The 25,808-nt window shown below is 37.7% G+C and overlaps 1 protein-coding gene across 1 annotated transcript in view; it reads right to left on the bottom strand.

The window, feature by feature from the left end:
* Positions 1–1,219: 1,219 nt before the first annotated feature.
* CPE (carboxypeptidase E) overlaps positions 1,220–25,808 on the bottom strand; it is a 57,565-nt gene continuing 32,976 nt past the window's right edge. The window contains exons 2-9 of the mRNA XM_074147617.1: positions 18,015–18,211; positions 15,982–16,149; positions 14,919–15,036; positions 13,732–13,914; positions 7,332–7,471; positions 4,893–4,992; positions 2,444–2,562; positions 1,220–1,318 (exon numbers count right to left, since the gene is read on the bottom strand). Coding sequence (XP_074003718.1) covers positions 1,220–1,318; positions 2,444–2,562; positions 4,893–4,992; positions 7,332–7,471; positions 13,732–13,914; positions 14,919–15,036; positions 15,982–16,149; positions 18,015–18,211 — 1,124 coding nt within the window. The remainder of the gene's footprint in view (positions 1,319–2,443; positions 2,563–4,892; positions 4,993–7,331; positions 7,472–13,731; positions 13,915–14,918; positions 15,037–15,981; positions 16,150–18,014; positions 18,212–25,808) is intronic.

Raw genomic sequence — 25,808 nt, 5'->3', positions numbered from 1 at the left:
CCCACTACACTTCACGTGTATTCTCTGACTCTGCAATTTCACTCATCTTAGACAAAATACTAAAGCAAGTCAATTCAAGTATACTAAAAAGGAATGAGAGAAAGAAGGATCTTTTTAAACCAAAGTTGCTTTTTTCATCATCTTCAAGTATTTTGGGAAAATTTCACCACACTGAAAAATTTCTCACTTACATATCTTGCTTCTAGCTTTAGATAAAACTAACCAGCAGAAGAAACAAAGTTGGAAACAAACCATTGTTAGCTTGTCAGACTAAATGCATGTCCTCAGAGGACTTCCAGTTCATTGTCTAAACTGCAGTGTTTTGGTAGCTTTTGGTGAACATATGAACTTTTGGTTGATTATCTAGACACCACTGACACGTGTAAAGATTGTTGAAAAGGTAATTATCTAATTAAAACAGACATCACCTGAAACGATATTTTTTTTTCTTGCTGTAAAACACAAGCAGCATATTAACAAGATGCACAAGCTCCTCTTTTTTGCCCATTCAGAATTTTTCATTTGGTTAGTAAGTAATGAGAAATAATTAAAAACTGATCTTGAAATATCATTAACAGTTTAAGGAATAAAGCTCTGCTATTTCCTGAATTCATTGCATGCCATCTTTAATAAAGGAGCTTATGCAGATCCCTTCTGCTTACTAAAATGAAGTCAGCTCGTGTTTTCTACATAGTTAAATAGCCCCAACACCAGAGACATACAAAATGTTATACTGAATTTTAATCTTTGTAAAACATTATTACACCACACACTGTTATTATAAATCTTTTCAATAACATCCATTATAGAACTCAGTAAAGAGCACTGTCTACTACTATGTACTGTCAAATATTTCTGGCAGTATTGGGAACTGACTACAGTATATTTCTTTTTTAAAATTAAGAGTTAACCTACATATTCTGAACTTGCAAATAATACACAACAGATTGTACTTTCATATAGGCTGCAGAGACATTCACTCATTTTTTTCTGATTTGTATATAAGAGTAAATTTTCTATAACAATATGAAAGAAAATTAATAACTTATATAGCTAGGATGCTAGTAGTTATTTATAATCATATTAATCAAAAGATGACTGAAAAATTCAAAGTTGATTATTGTGAAGTGCACAAAATCTAGAATATAAGGACCTTTCACCGTACATTATACTAAGTCAACATATAATAGAATAAAAGCTGTAAAGCCAAAATCTTTATTTAAAAATTTAGTGTTTCTGACATCATCTTCCACCATTCCATCAACTCTTCTTTCTCCTCTTCTTGTCTTTCAGACAATGACTCCAGTTCAAAATCAACCTGAGTAAGGGAAACAATCAAAAAAAATTGGTAAGATTTGCAGAGAGAGAGAGAAGTGTAGGCTTGTAAGAGTCATTTATTGAAAGAAGGTGTTGAACGCAGACATGGGGCTTAGGGAGGTACCTTCCATTTTATGTTTATTCCAAAGTCTCTCAGGGCTGATTTAAATATGTGCAATACTAGCATATCAGTACAATAAGCTTATCTACAAAACGCACGCAAGCAATATTTCCAAAAGAAACCAGACATTTGTCCAGTTTTGACTTGTGTAAACACATACTGTCAAAAAATATAGGTCAATGAAATTAAATTTGAATAATAGCCAGCCTCAAAAATCTTCTAGTATATAAAAAAAGGTATCATCATCATATTGCTAACACCTAGCAATGCAGGCCTCCAGCAGATCAAAACACATATTCAATTTTATGCCATCAAGAAGATCTAGGGTGTTTTTCTGACACATGGCTCAGTGTAAATACAATGTGCTAGCGCAGTATATCCTAGCATATGATACACAATAGAGAAATAAGCATTTATTAATGTTAAGAGTGGAATCCACACCTGGACAGAGGATGAATTAAAAATGCTCCCAAACTCTTAGATGCAGCCTAGGTCTTATTCACTATACATGTTGGCCATCTACACAAAACATAGCTCCATCACCATCTTTATACACAGAGCTGAACACTGGTTTCAACCTACGTAGGTAGTCACTTGACAATTTAGATTAAAAATACCAAGTCTCAATGAAAACAACAACATCTCTTACTTTTTATGTTGTGCTATCTAAAGATATCTTGTAATCTTTTGTCTGATTGGCTATTCACACACCAACCAATAAAAAAAAAAAAATATAAGTATCTCAATATTACCCCCTCTGTGTCTTTTCACTTTAAGTAAGACCAACAGGAGATTAAATGAGTTTACACTGAGATTACTCTCAGTTGCTTGTGCAGCAAGCACTAGAAGATCAGATTTCCAGTCTGTCTTCTAAATTGGTGTGTTCTGAAATATTCTGAAAAATCACCTCCTGCTTATATGTAGAATGTGAAGGGGAAAAAAAAAAAAGAGAATTTTTTTTTAAAATATAATAGATGATAAATCAACCTACACATGAACACTTACCACAACTGCAGGGCTAAAGGGCACAGCCACTTTTTTAGTTATTGCTAGATAGCCTGGTGCTGAGGCTGTAAGTTTGTAATTTCCAGGCACAAGCAATCTCCAGTAATCGCCATCCTTGGCTGTCGAGAAAAAGAAGAAAAAAAAAATCCAAATAAATATGTATAAAACTAATTACACAGTTTAGAAAAAGGGACCATACATTAAGTTAGAGTCTTTTGTATTCCTCTCAGCCCTTTCCTTTTGTCTGTCTGTAAGGATTCTCCTGTAAGGGCTGTATAAATATAGCATTACAGATTTTCTTCTTTCCAGGTAACCAAAACACAGATTTAAACTCTGAAATTGTGCTGTAGCCTCCATGAAAGATTTTGCCTCTGCTGAGGTTATAGGTTCTCCAGAACACTGAAGAAAAGGACAATATGGGACACTATTCTACTTCAGAAGCATCTCCCAGCCAATGTACAGATCCTGTGAAGTGTCTGAGTTTGTTTGGAATGCAATGTGAATTTTTAATGTCCGTCAGTATTCTGAAAATCCAAATGTAAATACATTTTATTATCATCAAATTTAAATAAACAGGACCACCTTTCTCAGTTTATTTTGCAGAGAAAGCTATAAATCATAATTTCCTAGAAAATTCCACGTGTATCAACCCTGAAGCATAATTATCTACATGTTTCAGTATCCAAGAAATGTCTAGTGTTTTTTTTCTTCTTTTTTAGCTAAACGAAATGAAAGTTTGATCCACTCAGGTCAAAGAAAGGCCCCTACTGAACTGAGTGTTACTGCAGATCATCTTGTTCAGTCACAGAATAAAAGCACATCATCCTCCTGTCTAGAAATGACCCTCTCCCATTTTCACTCAGACTCACGAGAAGTGGGGAATCATCTAATTCGTCACAGACTAACATTCTGATTTTCTCTACCTCCATAAAACATTGCAAGGCTGTTCTAAAGGTCAGTTAGTAATCCATTTAAAAGACTTGGCCATGCTCTTACTGCCAGTTCCTTAAATGCTTTTTCAGCACATCTGCAGCTACACAGAGCACAAAGGGAAACATTACTTAAATGTCTACAATTCACACGGTCAGAAAATGTCAGTAGTCAGTCCAGTTGTTCCCAGACTTTTCATAAAACAAAAAGGAAAAAAATACTGCTGCAGAGCTATGATAATAATCTATTCTAATTCCTGGCATTGGAAGAAAGCTGAATTTTAACTCATGAACAAAGGAGCAGGGGAAAAAAAGACAAGGAATATTTATCCTTCTTTTTGAATGTGCTAACATTCAAGTACTTGTTTTCCTCACTGTTTTGAAAATACATGACTTCCAGGCTTATACACACACAACAATGTGAGAGGATTCATGAATAGATGCTTTTTTGTACCATGGAAGCACGAGCTGTAGTACCGTATGCATCACTCACTCATATCTCAAAATACCTCTTTGCACAGCTTATTCCTTTTTTATTATCCCTGAAAATGTATTTCTTCTATACTTTTTGCCTTCTTATATACAGTGAAAGAAGGTGGCTAACGTTATCACAGATTGTCCTCCTGCTTGGCAGAAATGCTGCCCTCTTTGCAGGTGATGTGAGATCAAACACAAATCGCAGCCATCTGAAGGGTCTACCAGTCCTGTTCATAGTATACTGCATCTCTGTAGCAGTATAGTAAGACATATAATTGAGAAAATTACTGTAATGTAAGCTCATGCATAAAACAATGATATTTTATTATTGTTTTTCTAATTAGTATCTTGTGTAAACAACAAAAAATGTCATTCACGATAAGAAAGCATGGGTCTCCATGGAAGACTGCAAGTTGGCACAGTGCAAGCTACCTTTGAATTCATTCCTAGAATAAAGCAAGCACCACCAAAGAGGTGACATACAACTTTTTGTGAACACCAATATGATATTTTCCTCTTTTTACAACCACCCTTCAAAAAAAAAAAAAGTCACAAAATTGTAAACAGCAGAGAGAACTTATCTTCACACAAGGAAGTTATGTAAACTAAAAATCTGTCAAGAATTTACATACCAAAAAGTATGATCACATCATAAGTAATATAACAGTTTTAGACTAAAATTTAGCCCTCAAACTCAAAACAGCACTGCTGAGAGGACTTTAAATCCTGGCAGAAACACTACTTTCACCATAAATCAGAAGGCAAACTAAGCTTGAATAACCAAGAGCCACCAGAACCAATTCACGTCAGAGATCCATAAAGTCTAACCAGTCTCCAGCTACGTTGAGAGCAAAATATAAGAGAAAGATTCATGAAATCCTGCAGGCAACAAGCTGCTTGAAGCACAACATGCTTTCCTGGCTTCAAAATTGTCCCTCCCTTAAAGCTTCAGCTAATAAGATCTGAAACAGCTCCAGGCTGCCAAGCAGAGGGAGAAGCAGTATATTGTAGTACTTCTTGTTTTGATGAGGTACAACACTCACCTGACGTAATGTCATGGCTTATCCCCTCCACAGAAATTGTAGCATTTGCTATTGGATTGCCCTGAAGATCTTTAACAAACCCCTTAACTCCTCGATGAATCTACAATAAATAAATAAAGTCAGCATGGGAGAACACTGGAAAATTCTTAAGAAAAGATGGCATTTTCGTCAGGAAAATATTTATTGATATATCTAACGATGGATGTTATGGATCCCACAGTCTACATGCCAACAACTATCATGAATAATTACTAAACATCATAATGGAACAAACAGTGAAGAGGAAAAATAATCCAGCTGGTAGTTATACTAATTTCTCTCTGAAATACAAGCATTTCTCAGAAATGTGCAGCAAATCACAATACATGCGAATGCTGACTTGAAAGTCTTTGTCACGAGGGATTAATGAATGTGCTGAAAAGCTTTGAAAGGCAGCCTAAAAAAATAGATTTTTTTTTTTTTTTTAAAGTTTCATCAGCTGTAAGGATTTAGGGATAATAATGGACATAACTGCTTAAAAGTGAAATATTAAAAAGGTTGAATACAGGCACTTGGACTTTGATGGGCAATCCCTGTGTGAGATGCTTGAGCTCTCTACTGTGCACTCAAAACATCCAGGTCTTTGAGCTAGGACCACATAGAGTCACAATATTCCCCACTCTCTCTCTCTGTGAGAGAAAGGCGATGGTGGGTCATGTCCTAGTTCCTTTTTTGCCTCTTAAGCAGCATACTCCGGGCAACAGCTCCAGCAGTAGCCAATCTGCCTGTTCCCAGCATATATGAAATTAAAGCACCGATTTGGCAGCAGTGTGTGGAGAGGCCAGTCCCGCTGGTATTTCTTAAGTGTGGTCTGAAAGCAGGCTGAGCTCCTCAGAGGCAACAGGCTGAGGATCAACTACCTTTTCACAGCCTGAGATACGGAGCTCTCAATGCTGGGGAGAATGGGACATTCTGAACCTGTGCAGAGATGCATCTCGCTCAGAGCTTGGAAATTAAGCAGGGAAGTGCTGTGGAGTTTAGGCTTCTCTCTGGTTCTGTGGCATTTGAAAAGACTTGTGAATTGCACATTTTATTTTGAGATTCTGATGTTCCCCTTTACAAATCTATACGGTGTATTCAGCTCCTGTAATTTACTTCACCAGATTCCTCTAAGTTACACTGTGGGAGAAGCCTGACACAGATTGGCTTAGAAAAGCAGAAAGTACATATTTGTCCTGTCCTCAGCAATCACAGGGGAGCTGGAGCATAGAGCTGGACCTCTTATTCTGTAGGAGGATAAAAACCAATGCCAGATAGACCATCTGAACTTCATGGATAAAGCCAGCAGCTCCGCAGGAGCAAAGGAAGTTGGCAAAATAATCTCTTACACATTAGTAATTTTGAAAATGCAGTGACATCACAGTTTTCCACGAGTCAGAGGTAATTAACCCATGTGCAAAGGAGCTGAACAATTTGAGATGGATCCCATAATAAATGGGTAAAATCCTGCAGGGAAGATACAGCTTTTACCTCAGCCCACATACTAACCAAAGGGTAGAGCTGAAACATTTCAAATATTTCAGATTTCTGGCTAACGAAAGCATTTCTGCACAAATAAATTCCTAAAGAAATTAATGTATCACTTGACCAGCTCTGCTAACAAAAGTATGTTTCTGACTTCACAATTCCAGGTATGCAGCCACTAATGATATCAGATATATTTGTGATCTTTGACTACAATATCCAGGTTTCAGAAATTCAGAACTCCCACATTTGTTTGGAACAATCAACAAACACAACAAAAAACCCCAAACCCCAAAACCACACACAGATCTATTTCAGGAGTCTTAACTCCTAACACCCCATTAGCACAAGATTATCTAAACCCATGACTATGCTTTACAGTTCTAACTAGATTTAGTATAATTTTTAATGAAATGATCATACAGACAGCTCTACGCTGAATATCATCAGCTCATGCAATCAGAGAGCAGTGCAGTATCTACAGAGCCAGGTTTAGAGATGTCCCCTAATGTTACACTGAACTGCCAGGCAGCTACAGTCTAACCCAGCCATTTAGGGTTCCTATACATCCAGAGTGATTCACCTCATGCCTGTAGGCACACTTTGCTGTCTGTAGAGGGCAATCTATCTCTTTCCAGTATACACATCAGTGCTGGGGGGGATGAATTATGCACTCTGGTAATATGTGTTTCTTTTCATTGAGGAAGGCAACACAAATCTCATAAATTAAATGTCTGTAACAGCTTAAGTAAGGTAAGATAAATTCCTTAACATCTTTCTTCTTTTCCTCTCTTCCACACGCTTAGAAAGATCACACAGGATTTACCCCCTTAGAGACATGTAAGAATTATGGAGCATCAATGGAATTAATATGAAATTTTGAATTAGATGTTTACACAGCACAAAGTTTAGAGTTTTGCCATCCTTTTTTGTTACCTGCTCAATGTAATTGATAAGGGAGTTCTTGTTGTCCTCCCAGTAGCCCTTCAGAGTTTCTTCAGGTGGGAATTTTTCACAGCTAAGCTCCACTGTGATTTCAAAGCAGTTGCTGCTGAGGTAATTGAAATCCTGCATTCCTGCAATGCCAGAAAAGAGAGTTAGTGATGCATTTTGCATGGTTCTGAGAAAAACAGAGTAAAGGGGGGCATGTGAGATGCTTTTGAAAAAGAGGTTTATAAAGACTGGCCGAAAATTTGGCTTTTTTTCCTCTGAAGATATAGGCTTCAACTTGTAAGATTTTACAAGAAAAGCATCTGTTTGCTAAAGAATATTCTTTGTCGAGCTTCTCAGCATAGATTCCAAATATTTATAATTTTCCACCCCCAAAAAAATACAACAGCAAACTTCCTATAAATTTCATTTACAAGGATTTTTTTCCATGATTAGGGTAATTTTCCACCCACCCAAAGCCTCTGCAAAATCAGTAATCAGTACATTAAGAGAAGTATCATTACTAATGCAACTTTAATCATAAGAATTTAAAAATATATACAGTGGCATCATCACTAGGAATAAAAACTTGATGGGAAAGATGCACTCTCTTACATTTCTGAGCCCCTCCACTTCCTACATTGGCTATGTTCTCAAATCAGTCAATTGATAACCAAAGTGGTTTCCAGTTCTGTAACTGGATCAACCAGCTGGAGAGGGACTGTAGCTGTCCCCAGGAGGGTTATAAATATATTCTTTGCAGAAGCTGATGTAGAATTAGCTTTTGCCTTCCCAGTCTAGTTAGCTAGCAATGTCAGTGGATTCTTAAATGGAAGATTGAAAAGAAAAATGCTACCAAGCATTTTGAGCACTCCCATGGAGGTCACTGAGAAATTTAGAAGTGCTTCAAGCACAGCTAAATCGTTCAGCCCTATGTTACCACATGCAAGCTACATGTTAGACTAATATGAGAGACCAACGCAGAGAGTCTCTCTAATATGAGAGACTAATAAAGAGACTAATGCAGTCTCTTTACCAAAGCACTGGTGCTGCACACTGGTCCAGAAACGTCCGGAGAGCTGATGTCATACCCAAAAGGGAACACTGAGGGCAGCAAACAGATTGAGTCAGGTGGGATTTTGCCAACACATTAGGGTGAATCTATTTTCAGTCAAACAGGCAATGAGACTCCTAACTACTGATATGAACAGGGAATTTTCAGATTCCTAAAAGAACCTTTTAATTTCTAAGCCTTTTATTAAATGGCTGAAAAATGAGAACACAGAAGGCAAAGATGCTCCTGGGAGGGACGGCTCTGATGTCCCATCAGGCAGAATGCAGGATGAACTATTCAGCAGTACACATCGAGAGAGCACCAGAGTCATGAGTAAAATCCTGACAGCAGTGCTGACTGCCAGGCATCTGTTCCAGACACTAGTTAATATTGTTTTTCTTTAGTTTTGCCTTTCTTCTACAAGAAAGAAAGAAAATTCCATAAAAAGAACTGGGAGCTGAAGGACATGATGTAATTTTACTGTGGTGTAAATAACTCTTGACCATTACTGTTCCAGTTCTCTGGAAGTTTCTCCCTCCCTCCCATCTCCCAAAGCAAGGTGATACCCAGGGGCGCCCTAGTTTCTCAAGGACAAAATAAAGAAGTAATGTATTTTCCACTTTTGTCCACAATGCCCATATCCTATAGTTTGTTTCCCAGCTCCTGGCCTGGGCCACAGTTTCTATCTGTTGCTCCTGAAATAATTCAGCTTGCATCTCTGAGCTACAGGTTGTGATCTGAAACTCTGGGACAGAGAATGGGGTGAAGATAGCTTAGATCTAAACTGTGGCCACTACATCTGTAATCTGAAGGGCATCAGGCTGGTTACATATAATTACCATTTCACCTGCTTGTTCAATATGGCAATTAGGTGCAACATCCAAGAAATCGACACATTTCAAAAGATTTATTCAACTCTGTGGGAACTTTGCTGCCACTGGTCAAGCTCTCTAACTGCCCTATTCCTTCTTGTTATGCACATGGCATACATCACGTGCACACACACTGCCACACTCCCAAAGCCTCTTGTTTAAACAAAGGATAGCACAAAACTAAATTTCCTATACTTTAATAGGGACCACTTTTTGAAGATCAGAAAGGCTTAGCAGGCCCCAGATATAGCTGAGATTCATGCCCTTCACTGCTGACAATGAGCAGGACTTTTCTTTGAAACTGAGCAACACAAACACTCCTCTGTTGCACTGCTCCACTGTCCTGAAGTATGACAGTGTCTCTATGGTAGTACTCAAATAAATAAGCTTAGAATATGGTACAAAATTAACTTCTTCAGCTTTTTGAAATGGGAACTCCAACCTTCACAAAGAGCAGGGCATGCCCCTGGCACCCAGGCATCAGAATTACTCAGACTTTGAATTAGAAGCTACAGCACTAAGCTAGTTCAGCTTCTGCACATATAAAGACAGTAACTTTTAGCAGGACAGGATGAATTTGAGCGTTGTGCATAATAGAGAGAATATGTACCTCCTCCTACACATGTATAAAATCCTAAAAAAAATTACCTAACATTGCTTCCAAAACTGGTAACATGAAAGAATAAATAAACTGAGTGCCAAGAGCGATTTGAGAGTATCTGAAAATAAAAAGACACTTAAACAATAGCCTAATAGTACAGCAATGTAGGCTGCTTTGAAATGCTATTTTGTAATGACATGAATCTGATTAGACTCTGGTGACTCTGTAATGACAAAACAAGCAGAACAGGCATGTAACTAGTTAGCAATCCATTGCTATCTGCTCTCCTCATTTATATTTCCAAATAGATGTTCCACACAAAAGGTACATTAACAAAATATTATCAATGTTGAAAAGTTACACACTCAACAGCTAAGGAAATGCCAAAATTAAAGCTGTCTGTGCAAATTTAATTTGGCTTTCTTGTGCATAAGTGACATCAATTACATACTGATAGGGAGAAGACCAGAGTTAAAAATAGCATGGATTTTACGTGCAAGCTTGTTTTTTCCCAGGGTCCGATGCCTAAAAAGGCCTTTCCTGAACACAGAAAAACCACCTCTTTGCCTTTGCTTACAGCTCTCTGAAAAACCTATAAGGATCAACTAAATACAGATGACAAATAATATAAAGCAAGTGTAACAGGCATCATGGTCTCAGATTCAGCACAAAGACGATGTTGGGGGAGCTATTTTCTCCATGTCCCTGCTCCACAGAAGGTAGCTAAGCAGGTAACGGTGAGAAAAACCTCACAGCAAAGTGTATTAAGAGACAGAAGCAAGTGTCAAATATTCCCATACATCATCTGCTCTCTCTACCTCAAAACCTGAATGGAGAATTGACACCACACCTGAGGTTGATAGAGAAATTCTGAAGTTTGACAAGAGGGAAGGACAGAACACGAATGCAATGGAGGGTTCATCTTTACTTCCAATTTGAGGCAAGGGCTTCTACCAGACTTTTCTGCCACCAGACATTCAGCCTTGCTACTGAAAGATCCCAGGTATTCAGAAAAATGCGGGCAAAAGCAACCCATACTCACACAAGAGAGCCACCCATATATTATCCCTGCATACTGAGGAACCAATGAAGACTGCTGCTGGCCCACCATGTAGTGCTGTCTTTTACAGAAGGTAGAAGTTTCTGTGGGCGAGTGATACAGGACAAGAAATTGGTGCAGCACAACCGGAGGCACCCTAATATGCTCTATAGGACAACAGAAACTTTAGTAATTTATTAGAAATAAATATCAGCCCTTCCTAGGTCAGAGCTCTTGGTCTTAATAGATACTGTCCAAGTCAGCATCTGGGGAGAGCACAGCCTTTCTCACTTAGCATGGCTGTCCTCTACTCTCTCCATTTTCCTCCTGTCACCACTGCTCTGCTAAAGCCATGCACTCCTTTCTACATCAAACACAGCTCCAGTACCTACTCTCACCTCTTTTCTATCTCTATTCCCAGTCACATTGCTCCAGTTTTCCTTCTTTCTCTATAAACACGTGGTAAGTCATCTTTTATTTTGCCTCTGTTCAGCCCTGGGAGATAACACAGGGATGTGAGCCTAACCTGTAGATACCCACAGGACACTGAGCTACTCTTGCCCCTTCACAGGGCCCAGAACAGCCCACAGCAACCCAAGCCCTTGGCTCCGAACTAGAGCAGATACTATGGAGACAAGGTCTTCAGAGAGTTTCTCTTGATAAATCCTGAGCTCTGGTAAGGATATACAATGAAATACTTTTCCTAAAGCAATACAAATGGCTTTTCAATAGCTTATACCACTGCTAACTTTGAGTGCATTATCATATGGATAGCAAAAGGTCACTGATACAACAGATGATAACTTAAATACTACATTTCAGTTTCCAGACAGAGCTTTTCGGACTAAAGCTTCCAAGAAAATTTTCACTTGAACTAAGCAATGCTTAGTTATTTTCCTTAGCACTAGACATGGAAACAACAGAACTGATTTTGCCGAATTATTTTTGTTTTTCTTAAGTCAGCCTGTGGCAAACATTACCATGGAGGTTTTGTTCAAAAGTCACAGCTTGCCAGTGGATTTCTACACTTGGGAAAAAAAACAGACTCATGCTGTCCAAAGTATATTGTCATGTCTCAATTTTTTTGTTATCTGTACCATATCAGGATCATAGATCCTGGTTAGAACTAGGACTTCTGTCCACTAACTTCTGTACAAATACATGAGAAAAAGAAAGGGCTCACTTGGGGAATTTGCAGTCTAACTTAAAATAAGATCCAAAAGGAGGAAATAATTTCAACTTTCCAACAAGTTTTTCCAATGGAAAAATGTGCCTTTGGCATGTGCCCTTTAGTCGGAATCAAAGCATTTCATCAAAACAATGGAGAGACTGATTTTTATAACTTTTTCCTAAGGAGAAAGAAGCTGAAGTTAAATATGTTCATGTTTTTATAGTTAGTACATCGTTAAGATAATTTTTGGACTGAATTGAAACAAAAATTAACTATTAAGCCTCTCAATGTTTTGTTTATGTTGAGGTTTTTTCAAATTATGCAAACTCTGTTTTGTCAAGGGTGTTTTAATAGTTCCAATTTGAAGTCTGTTGAAAGCTTCACACAAGGGGAAACGTTTGCTTTTCAGTCATACGCAGAAATGTCAACGTTTTAGTTTACACCCAGTCCCTGGCACCTGTGGTACCACAGCAGAGGAAGCACATGCTGCTCCTGTGAAGATTGAGAGTAACAACTCTAAGTTTAAGCAGGTGACCACTGCCTGTGTGAGTGCTACCAGTCATTGTTCTCCTTCTAATTTCTTCATACAAGATTAATTATTTTCTTCTTCTAGTACCCCTTTTACTGTAACAGGAGCAGAGTTAAGCTACCACTTAAGCTGTCCTAATGCTTTGAGAGATTCCTACTCATTCCAGGCAAAAACTAAAAATTCATTCATAGACTGTAATTGAATAGTAAAAGAGCAAACAATACAATCGGTACGTGTGTTCGAAGTTATCTGGTACAAATCAACAAGGCCAATGGACAAACAAATCACTCCAACGTAGCTGAGTTTCTAGCTCAGAAATCCCCAGCTCATTTTTCACTCCGAAGTTTTGTCCAAGTTTAGCAGACACAGAAGACTCAAAAATTTAGATTTAGATGCCAACACCTTTTTGCCTCAGTTTATAAAGAAAATTACATATCAAATTTCTTAGTAAAAAGGAATGAAATGTCTCATTTCAGGCTACTCTTCTAGACTTCTGGAAAATTAGCATTGAGGTGGTGGTAATAGCTCTGCTGTTCCTCTTCACACAGAAGACTCTACCAAAGTCTGGGGGAGCACTACCTGGGCAGGAATCAGGCACTAATTAAGCCACAAATTATGGAGACGCAAGTATCTTCATGGCTGCATTTTATTCCCATGGAAATCAAAGGCCAAACTCCTATTGTCAATAACATTGCAAAACCAGGCCTCTCCACTTCTTTCAAGGTTGGATGCTTTCATTATTGAGGTTAAAATGAACAGTCAGCAGCCTGCTCTCTCTCATCAGGGTTTGCTAGGGGATTTTTTTATTGTTTTTTTTTAATTAAAAAAAAAAAACAACTCTTAAGCTCTCATGATAGCGTAGCAATCACTCACCCACTGTAGAATTAGTAAATCTGCAAACCTTGAGTGGAGAAACACTGTATAAAAAGCAATAAATGAGTAATATTTTGATAGGCATCATGATGAGCTTTATGGGGTTGTGTAGATGTACTGTCGTGAGTTAACTTCCTCTGATTTAGCCTTAACCACACCAAAAGTTGGGAATTAACCTGGTGGTATTCCAGTCTGTAATTAAACCAGTGAAAACTCAAGCTTAAACCAACCACCAGTGACACTGAACCCTCAAGCAGTGGGGCTCACCTCCTGGCACGCTGTACCATGCACCACCATTAGTTGTTCCATCCACAAAGCTGCTGTCATCGTCATTTTTACGACAGGGTGGTCTGTTTGGATCAGACATAGCAGGATTAAAAGAAGAGTAACTGCGAGCTAGGCTCTGAAAAATAGCATCATCGGGACAGGAGCTGTATTCATGAGCACTCCCTAGGGAGGAAAAAAAAAGTCCAGGAACAAAGATTATTAAGAAGGCAGTCATACCGACTGGGGTCACAACCTAGATTACCAGCACTGCACAGCAGGACTGTGCCTGGAAATTCTCTGTACATGGGTAAGTGATCTACAACATCACAAACTAATATAGCATTATCTTAATAACAATATTTCCCCAGTACTTCATCAATGGGGCAACCTAGTACAGGCAATTATTAAGGTGACTATTCATATCAATCCTAATATTTATGAAAGTATTCATTTCAAAGTAGACCACAAAATCTGAGCTGTTCTAGGCTTTAGATATATTTTTAGTACACACAGTACATAGAAAAAGGTCTCTTCCTAAAGAGTTTTACAGTCTGACATTAAAAGGATTTGCAACTAAACTGCGAAAAAGTAGATTGAAGGAATACAATCACAAACAATACCATCATCTCATGACCATTTCAGTCATGTGCACATCCCCTAGTGGCAGAAAAAAAAAAACACTAATATTGCTGTGTGCTAAATGATAACATCTCTGCCACAATGTGATCCTTTTTATATGGGACCAATACTGAGAAAGTGGAAACAATCATAGTTGTTTCTATTACCATGCTACCATTTTCAGAAATTCACTTTTTAAAGGTGCAAGTAGAGAAACCTCAGATCATACAGGCAGCCTAGACACATCTCTCTCACTTCAGTTAACAAGGTACAAACAGCCCCAGCTAATTTAAGAGCTAAGTTGACATGATTAAAACATCTGAGGGATCACAATTCCCTCAGGTATTACATCATTTTTGTGATATAACTCTACTGAAGCAAACTATCATCTTCAAAACTAGAAAACATGGTCATACAGTGACTAGCTTTAAAAATGTGATTAATATGCTAACATAAGTCATTGTAAACATCATGTCATTGTATTGTAAAGTGGACCTTAGGTAGCAGTGAAATAATCATAGAATGTAATTTCTATCTCCTACTATTTAATATTAACTTCTATTACATACCACTCCGAGTCTCATCATAAGGATAGTTTGCAACAAGGTCTCCTCCATGAAGATTGGCAGAGAGCACAAAGGGAATATCCATAATCCAGTGAATGACACCTTTTGTTTCAGGAGCAAGCTACAACAAAATAGCATTACAAGCAGTTATAAATTGAAAATTCAATGTAGAAACTTATTAAATTATATATAGAGGGCTTAATTATTATCACATATATCCTGTAAGACATTTAAATGAAAAGCAATTTTATTTTGGCTTCAGAGAGAACTGAATCAGTCCTTTACATCAGATTTATAATTATAAAATAAGTAGATTAATGTAAGTCTAAAACTGGTGTAAATTAGTTCAGAATAAGACCCCAAATAAAGCAATCTCAATCTTCTATTTCTTCCCATTATGGCTAAAAAAAAAGCGTACAAAATTTTAAACCAAGGAAAATAAACTAATTCAAAATAAATGTTAGTAAGCTTTTCTCTGCACAATAAGTAAAATTACTTCATTTAATAATTTGAATTTGAAGACAGAATATGGCTATTAAGGCCGCAATCCTATGGGACTGCAGTCACAACACTATTTTCTAGAACCTCCTCTGGGGGTAAACACAAGATAAAAAGTCCCTCCAGATATAGGCCTGTATGTTTAAGGCTTAAGCTTAACAAAAAATGCATGTATTATATGTGAGAATAGCTATCTACCCAGCAACGTAATTAAGCACAATACACAAGTGAATTTCTGGCAGTGGTAAAAAAGCAGAATATCTGCAAGAATAGCTTCAAACTGAGGGAGAAGGCTACACAATCTCCAGCCTTAAGAATAAAACATGTTTTGAGTGAGGAATTGTCTAAGGATTAAGCAATGTGGATCAAAAGGGTTTACTACAGCAAGCCATTTTGAGAAAAACTTCAAGAAGCACCAGATGGATAAATTTAACAAAATGAACAAAATATTTAGAAGAATGTGAATCATAAAGACCATGCACACATCTCTTAGAGGTTGCTAAGAGTCTGCTTGCATAAAAGGGAAGATGTGAGCATGTAAGTGACCCAATACTCAGCCCCTACTTACCTTAGGATTCTGGTCCACAGCTTTTTTCATGTTTTTCAGCAGATGGTTGTTTGGGCCACCTTGTTTCTCATTAACATAGACTATTCTATCAAGATCAGGGAAATTTCGGTTTAGATCTATCCCTTGGGCGTTACTTCGACCAACAAACCAGTCTTTAAGTTCACCAGGCTGAACGAGGAAAGGGAACAGAAAGAGAAGGGAGATGAGTAGGTTCAGGAGGTTATATATCAAGCTTTATATGGGTATATTTAGCCATACAAATTCAAATCATGGGTTTGCTTCTCATGTTCTCGAGAATAAGAAGGGATCAAGTGGGAGTAAAAACTTCTGAAGCACCAAGAGCTGAGTCACCCTATTTCTTCCTAGAGCTTTATGGGAAAAAACCCAACCTCTGTTTCATGGAGGGTCTCAGCCAAGAGGATCATTCTCATAGTGGCAGATCTGGACTAATTATGGGCAATATTACCAGCAGCATCAGATTTTCCAGTGCCTGCTGCATCTTCCCCCGAAACCTGGTTTTTCCCCATTGCCTTATGCCTGTGCTCATGAATTACAGACCTTATTTTAGTGAGCCTCAGAGCAGCTGTAGATTTATCAGCCAGCCTTGAGGAACATCTGCACCTATTTCACAGTTCCTCTAAATAGCTTCAAGGTAAAGAAGGACTTTAATTTAGCTAGGATTTTTATTTTTGTGGTGTCTGTCAGCTTCGTTCACTGCAGTGGTGACGCTGAATAAAGATGCAGTGAGGATTTTTGCAAAAATTTTTTCTTTAAGCTGATTCCTTAAAATAGGTTTTGGGTTGCATTAAGGAAATGCCTTCGGAGCGCATAGTCTTCCCTAGCTTGTCCCTGTAAGCTTTCAGTACTCTGTAAAGTAGATTTAATTTGATTACTGGTTTTAATCTCAGGGTATATTGAATCTACCATCACACACTGTGATCGAGATAATTCTAAATCAGAATAACAGCAGCACTAAAGAAAATTGTATAAATCACATGTAATTTGTACGGCAAACATGTAAAAGCAAGTGTACTTTGACTAAGGAGCAAAAGTTTCAAATAATATTATTACAGAATCTCTACAAAGAGAGATTTCAAGAAGTAAAACACTGCACCAATGTGAGGACAGCTTCTGCTTCACTGCCACGAGAGGGAGACATATGACTGAATATGGTTTAAAAGAGTTCTGCAGGTTGGATTTTTTTTTTAAAAGACTTCATGAGAATCAGTTTAATAGAGATCTTAGTAAGATTTAACTTATTTAATCACAAACAAATAGTCACAAAAAAAAGATTCGACATTTCCATAGTAATTTAAAAAATTAAATACACTGTAAAATTAAATACTTGTAAGATAAGAAAATTCTTCTTTTTTTTTTAGCATATAATACACACCAGAAGTTGTATACAACAGGGTCCTGTTTGGCCTCTATTTGCTAATTATGTGTTAACACATTACGTGTTTCTTGACTGAGTTGCCATCCTAAAATACATGCTAAATTTTCTTGACTAATAGCTTAATTAAAGTACCTCATGCCTGAAATTTAGAATCAAAGTTATTCATATTAAAACGATGGCTCACAAAATTTGCTTGTTTTGGGACCAAGCTCTGATGAATGTGACTAATTCATGTAAGTGCATTTAACATAAGAATATTCTTAAAGGAAACGTCAACTTTCCCTCTTCTACCACTTTTGAAACATCATGTATTACTAGAAGTTACTTGTTTAGGAAGCAGTTCAGTCAGTGAACTCAGCTGAAAGACTGCATGAAACATAAACATCATTATATTTTAAAATACAGTAAACTCACTTACAAGAGAGATGGCTATTTGTTGAAAACCCAAGCATGAAATCCTCCTTGTTAAACAGAACAAGCCTACTGTACTATTAGGAAATACTTCAGTTATGCTGTTCCAGTCAACAATCACTACCAAGAGTTCATGTACCTGTAAAACTGCTACTCCAAGCATCATTAAGATCCTAAGGTTGACATAGACATTGGTAATTATTCTTATATACGCAGCATTACAAACCTGGGACGCTGCCTTCTCAAAGCCATCCGGGTTCAAAGACGGCATGATATGGATACGTGTGCTATGGATCAAGTTGATAATAGTTTCATTTCCTTTCTGGTATTCATTACACAAGTACTGAGCCAAGAAGATAAGCAACTCCCTTCCGACAGCTTCATTCCCATGCATATTCCCAACATATTTAAACTCCGGTTCTCCTGGAAGAAAAAAGAAGAACATGTCTTAGAACAACACATTAAAATCACCCATGGACTACAGCATACAGCACACCTGAGATATGGGTATCAACTGGTCACAATATCCCCAGGAAGGTACAAGCCTCCTTCAGAAAAGTAGATTTCATTTTTTTTCTTAAACTCTTGCTAAACAAAGAATAGTTTTTATTCAGCTGTTTGCCAGAGGCAGAGAAAGAACACCAGAGGACAATATAGACTACACAGTATGCCAAAATAAATGCTAAGTACGGCCATTAACATTACTACTGTTGAGATCTAATGCAATTGATGCCTGAATACTACAAAAGAGTGTCTTGATTAGGAAGTTTTTAAATATATAAACTGACACTAACAGAGCTTCTTATCTTTAATATTCTAAGATTAGGTTAAGCTTATCACACTACACGTCCATTAAACCGCAATTCTTTTACCAAAGCATTGCCAGTGAACAGCTGTTGATCCTAATGATCTGAAAAATCTTATTCAGTAGTTGCTTTGGGTATTCAGCTCAGACTTTATGAAACAAATGCAATAACCTAACTCATAAAATGAATCTTTACCCTTTAACATTCCAATAAACAGTCCAGTATTAAATATATATATAAACATTCTACGTATATTAATGTATACATATATGGAATGACTAGACATGTATTTAATGTTGCTTTTATATATATTGTACATTCACGTCTAATAGTCAATGTATAATATTTATTTAATATGTATTCCATATACATTAATATGTATATTCAATATATAAATAAGCAGTCCAATATTCCCAATTGCTCATTAGCCACATTCTCATGACCCTAGGCATTAAAAACATACGAGATAGGTCTTGTAGAGCTGTGAAGGCTATACTTTTTGAAAGACTACATTTTGAGCCCTGATTCCAGAGAAGTTTTAGTATAATGTAAATACCTGAATGACATTTAAAGGATTTTTCTGGAACTGAAAGGAAGAATATGCTGGTTTTTGGGTTGAAATGCTTTTTCCTTATCCTTTTTCTTTTTAAATGCAGTTCTTTTGCTCTAACACTTTTAATCAAACATTCTGCTGATTATATGCTCTGACTAGTCTTTCAACACACTTTGCAATAGCCTTCAGCACTATCACAGGGGCAAAATCAAGCCAGGAAGTGTTACACAAACAAGACCTAAATAACTGCTAATCAAGCACACAGCCATATCTACTTACGACTCTTCAGCCTGTGCTTGTTAACCTTAATCCAGTGATAAATGCTAGTAGACACAGGGCTGTTAATACTGTGACTTCTTTCCTTCCAGCTAAGATATTTCTGTACATATGTATCATCCCTGAATTTTTTTGTCAGATAGGTTAAAAAGTTTTCTAGTTTCAGTGAAATAGCTTCATTTTATCTGATATACGCACAATGCCATTACCGTGACCAAACCCCTCCATTTCCTCTTTAGGCATTGAGCTCCTATTTATTGTTTTTTCTTATCTGTTAATACCAAGAAATGCAAAAGGTCTAATCATCAAGACCATGCAATCAACTCTATCCATCAACCTTATCCCATTAAAACAGATGGATACTATTTGATAAAATACACAGCACTGCACATGACATAGTCTCAGAATACTCATGTATATGTATACTGGCACACTACTTATGGGAAAATTGCTTCACAAGCTAGCAGGTGAAGTTGTTATTGCAGTAAATATGAAGACAGTTGCATTCTGCATTTGTGGTTTTCCCTACAAGATCACTAAGGAACCCTGAAGGAGAAATAATTTATCCTGATTTCCAGCCCTGTGCATTAATCCCCTGCCTTTCCCAATTGAATTTTACAGGCCTGGCTCAAATGAAGAAATAGAAACATATGTTTCCTATACAGTTATTGCTTGCCCCCCTCCCCAAAGTATCATTAACAGTGTTTAGAAAGGTTCATGAAACAGGTACAGGGTCTATAGGGAACCAAGAGTACAGCCTCATCTACAGCATATCTTCAGTGGTAATGACCCATCTCAAATGAGCATTAAAAGCTAAAAGGAGTTCAGGAAGAGGTAAAGAGAGTCAATGGAAATATGGAAAGTCTTTCCTATGAAAAGTGATCGAAGAAATCAGCCCTATTTTCCTTATGAAGCATAATAAGGGACAGTCAAATATACTGGCCATTGTGGCATGAAGGAATTGGTCTGGAAAGCAGCACTTCCCTACACCACAAAACAAGAGACAGTGATTTTCAATGAAAGGAAACAATGACTGGTTTTAGACTGATAAAGAAAAAATAACATTACTTGTAACAGAAAGTGTGAAAACAGTATTCAAAGAATCCCATTGGCAGTGAAGTATCAGCAGAACTCCAAGTTTCGCTAACAAACCAAGCAATTAAAAAACTAATCTTAAAGTTAATGCAAAAGAACGAAAAGGGGAAGATAGAGAGCTGAATAACAGCCCTGCTTCAAAATTTGTGTCCATATTTTAGCTCCCCAAGGCATTTCCTTACGTCTTTCTCTGAAGCAAAGGAATCTGTCTCCTATCAATCCTCTGGGTGTGGAGAACAAGGCTGCACAGTCCACACAGGTGGGAACTGTTCTCTGCCAGTTCCCCAGCGCTGCTCATTTTCTTAACCCTAGGCACAGCAACCAAAGAAATACTGGGTTTCTGCTCAGTATCAGAAGATATTGAATTTCACACCGTATCCCACAATTTTAGGAGAACTCTTCATCATTTCAACAGTGTAATTTACACCTAAAAGAACAATGGAAAAAATGGGTCCTTCTCCCATCTAAACTTTGCAGCTGCTCCAAGGGAAACAAACTTGATTTTTACTGTTCATTTCAGGGGAAACAAATTAATGCTACAAGCTGGCTGTGTGGCAATTAGTAGTTCAGTCATTAGTTGTCCATGCCTACCATGGCCAAAGTCAGGGAGTCCATTCTGGAAAAGGGACAATGCTGCTAAAGTCATTAGTTATCATCACAGTCCCCAAAAAGCTGAGGGAGTGTCCATAGGATACTATCTGCTGATATGACTTTGCAGTTAATGAAGACCTTAATTTGCATTTGAATTTTTGCCTTTGGTGTTAGAGTAAAAACTGCAGCTCAGGGTGTACCTTCTGGAAACCTTTTTTTGGAGTCACATTTACCTAGATCATTTCCTAATCATCTTTTACTGTAAGACAATGAAGTCCAAGCTGGAGGGCAGACTGAGGCCATTGCTCTGTTGGCTGAGAAGGGTTAAGCAAACCCAGGTGCCTGAGTTTTAGTGAATGACTCTGTGATGCAGCCAGCATCCCAGGCCTGCTGCAGCTCCCAAAGGAACCAGCTCCTTCTCCTCCTCCCCGTGGGCTGGCACAGACACCTCAAACACTGAGGATGCCTGGTAACCCATCCTTAAGCTGGAACTCCTTGCCTTATGGGTTCTCTGGCCTACTCATTGAATATCTCCTGCCACACCATCTCTAAATGCTTCAGCCTTCTCTGGAAAACAACCCTTGGTCACCTGTTGCTAGCACACTACTTAGCTAGAGAAGAGCTGCTCTTCCCGTTAATCTTTCACGAGCTATTTAATGCAGACCTTAATCGCCCTTCATAGGATTCTGTTATTGTAATTGCCTCACAGAATTATTTTTTTGATGAAAAGACTCAGTAAATCTCAATTTGATGATGAACTTTTAAACAGTTTCTCCAAACCAGTAGATGCACTCCTGTTCCACTGCAGAGAACTGGAGGTAGTTTTAAGGGAGAAGCATCTATTTTTTTTCTCATTTATTTGATCCCTCCCAAAAAAGGCAAAATTGTTTTAATAGATTCTAATGGTCCAAGATATGACAAACACAAAGGAGTATTTCCATTGCTTGAATATTAAAAATTCTTATTTCATTTTATTCATTTTCTGACAATATCTTTTCAAACTTTAATCTCTCATTCACAATAGAAAAAGTATGTCTTGTGTAACAATGTGAACATGACATTTATCAATGCTAAAATGTAATTTCAGCCCAGATACAGAGGTTTGTGACAACAAATGAATGGGTGTATACTAACATCTTTCAGGGCAAGTCATAAGAAATTAAATGAAGTAATCAAGTTTATAAATATCTCAGTATCTCTGGTGAAACCTCAGCCATCACATCATTATGGCTTTTAGCAGGCTTTTACATCCCTCTTAGATTGACTGCATGGTACATTACAACCTGATAAACGATTGAGGAAAAAGTATTTTAAAATGTCGTGCCTTTCTGGCGCCTGACAAACATTGTGAAATGTCACCGTTCGCTTCTGCAGTTACTGTCAGCTAAGGTCTTCTGCAGTTTCCTAGGAACAGCATGTACATCATTAATATTAGACATGTTGTCCAATTAAAGATGACTAACCACTGCCATTTTCAGGTCAGGCTGCATTTGTACGGTAAAGATGGTAATTTTCTAAAATGTAGGGACAAAAAGTTTAGCACCTACTAATCACATATACTATGAGTCAAGGTAATGTCATGCCACTAGTCCTGGTCTAATGTCAAGCAGTTAACTTTAAAATGTACAGTACTTCACTCATGGAAGTGCAAGCCATATGAAAGAAAAAAAAATAACTACTGGAAAGTTTAAGTGTTTAATGAACTGTTTTGCAAATCAGCCTCAAATACCTTTAAAAACTAGAGTCCTTCTGCTTTCCTGTATTTCTTACAGAAAATCCTGCATTTCTGAAATAACAGACTTAGTGTTTTTGATTACTTACTGTTGTTTGTAATTTTTAATATGGCAACCAGTAAATTTTTCTTGTAGATAAATGACATGAAAAATATCAGAACCCCTGCTGGCAAGAAATTAATTCATTAAATGTGATTGAAGACTTGCTTATGCTTCGCATTTTTTTAGTAGTTCAAAGAGAAAGAAATTCTCTGGAGATGAACTACATGGAAAACCAAGGATTATAAAATAGGTTCCTCCTTTGAATATGAAAAAAGTAAGAGAGGGAAAGAAGAAAATAAATGAGGAGGTGAGATCAGAAAGTGAAACAATTTGAAAATTTAGATTTCTAACAACCTGTAAAGTAAATGTCTGCAACCTGCTTCAACAGCATCTCAATAGAAACGTTGATCTCCCCAACTTGTATGAAAACCACATTGAAAGACAGAACTGCAGTGCAGTATTAATTTCTAAATCATTGTATAGGCCTTATATAATTTTATGTCGACATTTACTGAGATGTAGCATCAGTCTAACTTTGCTGAAAGACAAACCACTGGAAGTTTCACATGAAAGCAAAATGGGGCAACACAGAGGCCTTTGAAAAATCCAATCTTTCACTTTCTTACCACTAACTGCTAGAAAATACACTGAGAAGAAAACAAGAGGAAACGAAAATCAAGGATCTTTTGGCAATCTCCTGCTTTAAAAAAATGCCTGCATTTTTTAACAGCTATGATTCAAGACTGGTCTCAAACTCTTTCAGGAAATTTTCTTAGTTATTTGAACACTACCACTTAAAATTAAAGTTAACAATAAAGTCTGTACAGCACATTAAACGCTGAGTGAAAGCACACAAAGAACAGCTATGTTTCTGCTGGCCTTGACATGTACAAATTGAGATGTGATCACCATTCTACTGAGCATAAAGTCTGTCAGTTGGGCTTCAAAATAGGATCTCGTATATCTTTGTGCTGGAAATTAAATTCTCCAGACAGATTACCTCATACTCAAGGCAGTTATTTCCACCAAAAAGGTTCTGCGTGACTCCATGCTTCCTTCAGGTTTCCAACTACCCACTCTCACCCCTGCAGCTACAGAACTTGGCACAGCCACCCACAAGAAGCGGGCAAAGCATCTGCTCGGCTCCTCCACTCCCCACCTACAGCTCTTTGCTGACATATCCCTATGCTGATTTTTCCACAACACCCAGCTTACACTGAAGTGTTGCACAGTGTAGCACTGAATTTGGTATTTTGGGTAGAAGCCCACTTGCTTTACCAGAGAGTAGAACAGTTTCTGCCTAATAACTTTGTGTTACTGCGCACAAACTGATGGTGCTATCTAACAGAATTGATGATGATTCTTTAAATCATAACAAATCATTTGTAAAGCAAAACAAGTTCACTTATTTAATCAAAACCCTTAACTTGATAAGAAACACTGAAACGTGATATGCACAAAACCCTGATTTTGTGTAAATGTGTTAAAAAGTGCTCTCTGAAGTTCAAAGCAGATTTAAAATTCATCAGAATTTTAGAAGTAACAAATAAACATCTATATATACAACCAGATTAACCAGATTAGTTTGCATTGCATTGTATTTTTCATGCTCTAGGAAAACTGAATAGGACTTTGCATTTACAGAATTCATTTTATCCTTACAGCAGCAAGTATCATTAGCTCAGCATTGAAGATGAGGTTCCTCAGAAACCAAATATGAAATGAACTGTCCTGAACCGCCCTTACCAGTCTGTGGCAGAGTATGAGACAGGTACAGTTTTTTTCATCTCCCAGTTTTTTCTCTCACTGCTAGGAAAAAACCCGGATCAAAACATACCCCTGGGATTCTTTGTGAAGGACACTGGCCATACAGAGATGACACAAGTAACTCTCTATATGTCCTCTGTGATGCTGGGTGTGAGATACAATTGATTCAATTCATCTTTTCCACTGCGCTCAGTAAGGCGGGGGGGCTTTTCCATTTATAACTATGCGTGACCAAGTGAATTTTCATTTCAAAGACACTCAATGTATCCCTCCAGTTTTGGTTGGCACATAGAGCAAAGATATTTTTTTAATCTGTCATGAAAACAGACCTTATGATGAAGAGATAGTTGATGCATAATTTATACATGTATTTGTGATGGTTCCTCATTAAGTTCACTTAACAAGCCTTCTCTCTTCAGCAAACTCTAGAATAGACTTTTTCACTTCAACTACGGAAGTACCTGCCAGCCATCAGAGCACTTCAAAAGGACTGAGCTCATCTATCTTATTCCTTCTGCATGTAACAAATATACAAGAAATTTCAAAGCAAAACTAGTTCAAATGCCTGCTACCAGCAGGATACACATTGGGGCTCTGCTTTTTCTCATGCTGACTTCAGGAAAAGAAGAAATAAAAGTCAGAAATAACCCATTTATTTCCAGATCCCAGACTCTGAAATTCAAACAGGCAAGCGGAGATGCTGGACAAATAAGGTGAAGAAAGAAAAGTAAGCTCTCCCTTTTTACTGGAAACAAACAAACAAAAAGTCAACAAAAAGATGTAAATAATTCTTTTCCAGTAAGTTATACAGGCCCAGATCAACATTGCCATGTGGCTTCCCTCTGCCAAATGGGTGGCCAAAATGCAGCCATGAGCGTGCTCAGAGGCTATTTTCAGGCTGGAATTGATGGGCACTGTGGCTTCCCCAGCAGCGCCCAGAGCAGAAAGCAAAGAAAGCAGAAAGAGGGCTGAGGGTGTGAAGTCAGGCCAGGGCTCCCCCTCTGTAGCATCATGCCTCAGTACTTGCTGTGAGGCTGTGGTTAAGGAGGAAAGCAAGCTCGGGCAGCTTTTGGAGCTGTGCTGCCTCAGGCCTTGGGCTGCATCATCGTGTGCGAGGGAAATGCACTCACAGAACCCACCTCCACCAACCAAAACTC

Source organism: Numenius arquata, chromosome 5 (assembly GCF_964106895.1).
Source record: "Numenius arquata chromosome 5, bNumArq3.hap1.1, whole genome shotgun sequence".
Classification (NCBI taxonomy): Eukaryota; Metazoa; Chordata; class Aves; order Charadriiformes; family Scolopacidae; genus Numenius; species Numenius arquata.
This window is presented reverse-complemented; position numbering and strand designations above follow the sequence as displayed.